Below are 5224 nucleotides of genomic sequence, written 5' to 3'. Positions count from 1 at the left end.
TTCCTCCCTCCCTCCGTCTCTCTCTCTCCCTCTCTCTCTTTCAATCTCTGCCCCGGAGTCTCGCGAGAAGGCGTCGAGGGGAGAAAAGCAAACGTTGCCGTGGCAACAGTTTTTACCTGAGGCGAGCCGACGGAGACGAGGCTCTCACTCTCTCAAGCAAACTTCGATCGAAAGTCAGGCAAGAAAATGTAATTAAAGGTCAAAGAGCAAATTTAGCGAAAGAGAGTTTACTGATCAATAGGTTCTCTTTTCAACGTTTTTGTAATTATATTGTTTGATTCTAATATTTATTCAAACTGCAGAGATATGATCTTTTTCTTAAACTGAATTGAATGGATATTCCTCATAAATATTATAGTGACGTTCACCTGCCTGTGTCGTTGGGGACTTGTACCTCAGGTAACGTGCACGTGCTTCTATAAAAAACAACAGATGGGTGAAAGAAGTTATTGTAACGCTTTTATTTTTTTAAGTTTAAGCCAATTCATGAAAGCTTGATGGAAGTTGCATGATCAGATGAGCAGCGCCATCTAGTGGACAAAAACACGAAGGACACGAAGCTAAAGGTCACAAAGAGATGTCTTGTTTCAAGGAGTAATATTCGGAACTGCTCCTTTTGCTACTTTTTTTATTTGACTTCATACAGGGTTTGAAAAACATATTGAATTCATCCACTACTGCTAAACACTTATGACGGCTCAGATGACGTTCCCTAAGCATTTCAGAACATCATCCTCATTTAATGAGGCCTAACAGTGTGGAGGACACAATATCAGCAGACTGGACGGGGCCTGTTTACGTCTTGGTCAGTCTCAGCAGTCTCTGGATGTCGGGCTCGATGTCGGCGGTGGGGAACTTCCGGCTGTAGCGCTTGAACGGCTCTCCCTCGGGACCGACCAGGAACTTCTCGAAGTTCCAAGACACGTCGTTGCGGCTGACGGGACTCCAGACCAGGAAGCGGGGGTCCTGCATGAGGCAGCTGGGCTCGTCGTCGGGAAAAGGCAGCTTGTCCTTCAGGTACGCGAACACGGGGTGCGTGTTCGTCCCGTTCACGTCGCACTTCTCGAACATGGTGAAATTGGGCTGAAAGCCGCCGCCGGGACGCACGTGCTGCAGCGACGACAGGATCTCTGCATTGGAGCAGTTCTCCTGCAAAACACAGGTTTTAGCAGCACCGATGAAACAAATGTGCCCAAACAGATACGGGAACATAGAAAAAGTGAAGCGTAATATTGCTCATATTCTAAACGGGTCTCACCCCACACCCACCTGATACCCGAACTGGTTACAGGGGAACCCCAGGACCACCAGCCGGTGCGGGTACTTGCTCTGCAGCTGCTTGAGCTCGCCGAAGTCCCGGGTGGTGGTTCCTCAGAGCGAGGCCACGTTCTCTATGAGGACCACCCGTCCGCGGAACACGTTGAAGTCCACGGCGTCGCCCTCCAGCGTGGTGGCCTTCAGGTCGTAGAACGTCTTGGCGATGAACGTCATCTTCGCTCGCGCGCGTCCTGTCTGGAGCCGGACGGGCTTCGCTGTGCGGCGGCACCACCCGTCACGCATTCACCGCGCGGTGTCGGATGTCTCTACGGGAAACCGATCTGGACCCGACACGCGATGCGCTTCACGTCAGGTCTATGTGAACAAGCACACGTTTACAGGAAACGGGATTTAACTTATTCACAGCTTTAACGTTTGTGCTTTTCCGTCTTTTGAACAATTATAAACATTAATGTAGTGAAATGTCAGTGTCCATTGGGTGAAATAGAACGCTTCCCTGCACATATTTAGCCTCATGCATTTGTGTGACATGTATCAGCTTTCTCTCTCATCGATAATGTGATACGCGATCACCCGTCGTTCACAGCGTGATGAAATATTAATGAGGCCACTGTCTGAACATCAACTCAGCCAAAGCTCCAACACGCAGGTGCTTCTGTCCAATATCACTTTTATTTACTATTACAGTACTCTTCATTTACATTAAAATTCAATCCCGTGGCACCTCAGCAAACTGACTGAACGCAGTGACACAAGCTGCTGTAGGTTTATAAAACATCCAGGTGGTAAACAAACAAACAAACAAACAACAAACAAACAAACAAACAAACGACTACACTGGGAAAAGTGGCTGAAAATGGCACAGCTCTGTCTCCTGAGGAAAGTCCACCGGGTCACGGCCTGGTTCCAGTTTCCAGGTGGAAATCACTGGAACCCGTCCTCTGACAGACTCGTCTTTAAACACGCTTGTCTGCTACAGGCGTGTTTCTACTAAACCTGTGATCTGTTACATCAGGACACTGGAAATAAGACGTGGTGACGGGTAAGTGGAGGTGAGCGGCGTTTGACACAGTGATGGAGGTGATGGTGTCGTCTCCGGCGCTCGTGTGCTGCTGCTCCGCGTCCGTCCAGCTCCTTCCTGGACCGCCCGCGTGCTAACAGGCGCAGGCCCGTGGAGCGGCGCCGCCGTAGCCGCCGGCCCGCTCCTCCTCCAGCGCCGCCTGCTCCAGGTAGTCGTCCAGGGACCCCAGCAGGTGGTCCACGTCCCGCTTGTGGGCCTGCAGCACCAGCTCCGTCGCACGCGTGAAGGACTGACGGGGGACACGCAGAGCGGCGTTAGACGTCGCCCCGAACACGGACGGACGGACGGACGGACCCGCCTCCACCCACCTCGCTGATGTTACTGCTGGTGGAGGCGCTGCTTTCAAAGAACTCCATGCCGAAGCTCTCTGCAAGCTGGAGATCGGCATGGTTACAAAGGCCGGGTCCTCCTAGTGAAAGCTGGTGGCAGCGAAGCCCTCATTCATTTGTATGGAACGGAGCACGCTTTTAAAAGGCCTCACGATGCTTCCTGTGAACTCAGGAGTGTTTGTTTTGGGCTTTCGCATGTTGACTTAAAGATTAGTTCACGTTTTATGACCATTAGCTGTTTGACCTTGTGTAACGCCCACACACTATGGACCCCACGCGCCCCAGGCCAACCTTGCTCCCCTGCTCCTTCGTCACCTGCCGCCCGAGCTCCTCGTCGGACTTGTTCCCCACCAGGATCCGCTGCACTCGGTCGGGGGCGAACTGCAGGAAGCAAAGACGAAGAGGAGGAAGATGAGGCTCCGCTCGCTCACAATAACCGCGGCGGCGGCGGCGGTGGGAGGGGCCACTCGCCTCGTCCACGTCGCTCGCCCACTTCGCGATGTGCTGAAAGGACGACTCGCTCGTGATGTCGTAGACGAAGACGATGCCCTGACGACACAAAGTCACACAGTTACACAACGGAGCGACCGGCACGGAGCTCAACTGGACGTGTTCACGTGAAGGTCCACCTGGGCCCGTCTGTAGTACTGCTTGGTGATGGTCTGGTACCGCTCCTGACCAGCCGTGTCCCTGCACAGGGGATCAGACCCACAAAGAGCGTCACAGCAAAGACAGTGTGCGTTGAACACAATAAGAAGTTCATACAGGACTCACCAGATCTGGACGCGCACCCTGACTCCATCGATGTCCAGCGTCTTCATCTTAAAATCAACTCCTACAAAAAGTTAAAAATAAAAATAAATCATGATGCAGCTACAAACAGCTTTGTTGTGTGCGTTTACAGCAGCTTCAGTGTGAACCTCCTTATATCAGCTGTGCTGCTGTGACACTTCACCTCCTGTGTGGTCAGTAAACTTTACCTTAGATCATTTAACATCCTGGTTCAACGACGTCTGATGGTACGCGTCAACACTTTGAGGTCATGTGACTCCGATGACTAAGATGCTGTGTTCAGATCCGCCGAAACTCTGGGTTAAGATTCGAAAGCGCTAAAGAACAAGCATCTGTTGTACAAAGGTGTGAAGTCATGATCCGCAGAGCTGCTTCATGAAGCGGCTCATGAGCCTTTCCTGAAAGAACGCTTCAGGTGGAGCCACGTTCGAGTTTCCAATGCCCCAGTTTTGACTTACATTTCTAGTGCAGTTTTGACTGAAGCAGCCCAACATGTACCAATAATCAGCACATCTGACCTAAACGTAAGGAGATTTGTTGCCGCATGCGCTAATCTCATACAAAGCCTGGAAAACAAGACCGTGAGATCCAGCAAACCTTTAACTGAACCCAGTTCGGGTCAGGACGGACTCCACAGTCTAATGAGCACACGTTAACGGGTCGACTTCGTCTTATTTTATTCCAAAACGCGGATGTCACAGGAAAAGCGGCAGCTGCAACGCGAATCACTAATGAGTCCAATAATTAGAGTGAGTCCAAATAGTTGCGTTCAGTGAATAAAAACACAGGAGCCTGTTGGTTGGAGGCCTGCAGCAGCATTCTGCACCAATCCGGTTGAAAATGGACTTGCAGCACATATTCATAACTCATAAACACCATTTGGTGACGTTTCTCGTATAAAGGCGGACGCATTGGATCTTACCGATGGTGGAAATGTGCGAAGGATCAAACTCGCTGTCGGTGAACCTGCGCAGCATGCACGTCTTCCCCACCCCCGAGTCTCCGAGCATGAGCAGCCGGCACAGAATGTCGTACTGCTTGGCCATGACTGCAACTAAAACATAAGAAGAAGCATGACTCTGACGGAGCTGCAGCTGGAGCCCTTATTCACACAGTGGGGCCCGCTGCTGCCTTCAGGGCTCCTCGGAAACTCCAATTTCCGGCTCGGTCCCCCGTCAGTTACATAAGACTGAACTTGAACCGGTGCAGTAGAAACGGTTAAAAGATGCCGGTGATTTTTAAAATAGAAATTTTAAAAGTATACTATTAGATTTTTGCAGTGTGATGCAGACAGCCCTAATCACATAATCAAAGCGTTGTAATAAATTATTCACAAATTTTATCTGCACATATATGTATATATAGTTTCTATTTTACTTTCCTCCCACTGCATCATAGTAGAATGACTCTACTCATATTTTACATCTTGGTGCATTAAGCCAATTACTAATATTTACTAAAATAAATTAAAATTTCCTATGGTTCTTAAAGGCAGCAGCCTACCTGTGTCCCGAAGAATCTGCCTCAGGTAAAACACTAAGTGTAACTTAAATATTTATTCAAACAGAATAAAGGCAGAGTTGTAACCAGGCACAACAGCCTCAGTGAAACCACAGCCCAGACTCAAGTGTTAATAAACCAGTAAAATGTGCAAACATTCACAGAAGGTTGTTCTACACGTCCACTATTATGGCTGCGAAGACAACTCACATTTAAAAATTGATTAAACCAGTCAGCAGCTTCT

The 5224-nt window shown here is 49.6% G+C and overlaps 2 protein-coding genes across 3 annotated transcripts; both read right to left on the bottom strand.

Annotated features, from left to right (window-relative positions):
- Window positions 1-458: 458 nt before the first annotated feature.
- gpx2 (glutathione peroxidase 2) lies at window positions 459-1780 on the bottom strand. Its single transcript, XM_029138575.3, has 2 exons — window positions 1270-1780; window positions 459-1149 (listed from the first exon to the last, which is right to left on the bottom strand). Exons 1-2 carry the CDS (start codon window positions 1558-1560, stop codon window positions 796-798), a joined length of 645 nt encoding a protein of 214 aa, XP_028994408.1. The 5' UTR covers window positions 1561-1780; the 3' UTR covers window positions 459-795.
- Window positions 1781-1931: 151 nt separating this feature from the next.
- Window positions 1932-4644, bottom strand: LOC114848240 (ras-related protein Rab-15-like). 2 transcript variants are annotated; one of them, XM_029138577.3, is made up of 7 exons: window positions 4403-4644; window positions 3463-3523; window positions 3318-3378; window positions 3160-3237; window positions 3004-3069; window positions 2668-2733; window positions 1932-2588 (listed from the first exon to the last, which is right to left on the bottom strand). In XM_029138577.3, the coding sequence occupies exons 1-7, from the start codon at window positions 4524-4526 to the stop codon at window positions 2433-2435; spliced, it is 612 nt and encodes a 203-aa protein (XP_028994410.1). In that variant the 5' UTR covers window positions 4527-4644; the 3' UTR covers window positions 1932-2432. The 2 variants fall into 2 exon arrangements, with proteins under 2 accessions (XP_028994410.1, XP_028994409.1); XM_029138576.3 differs by having other exon boundaries at window positions 2980-3069; window positions 4403-4642.
- Window positions 4645-5224: the final 580 nt, after the last annotated feature.

This window comes from Betta splendens, chromosome 22, assembly GCF_900634795.4.
Source record: "Betta splendens chromosome 22, fBetSpl5.4, whole genome shotgun sequence".
NCBI classification, from domain to species: Eukaryota; Metazoa; Chordata; class Actinopteri; order Anabantiformes; family Osphronemidae; genus Betta; species Betta splendens.
The sequence above is the reverse complement of the archived record's forward strand: the minus strand, read 5'-3'. Positions and strand labels throughout refer to the sequence as shown.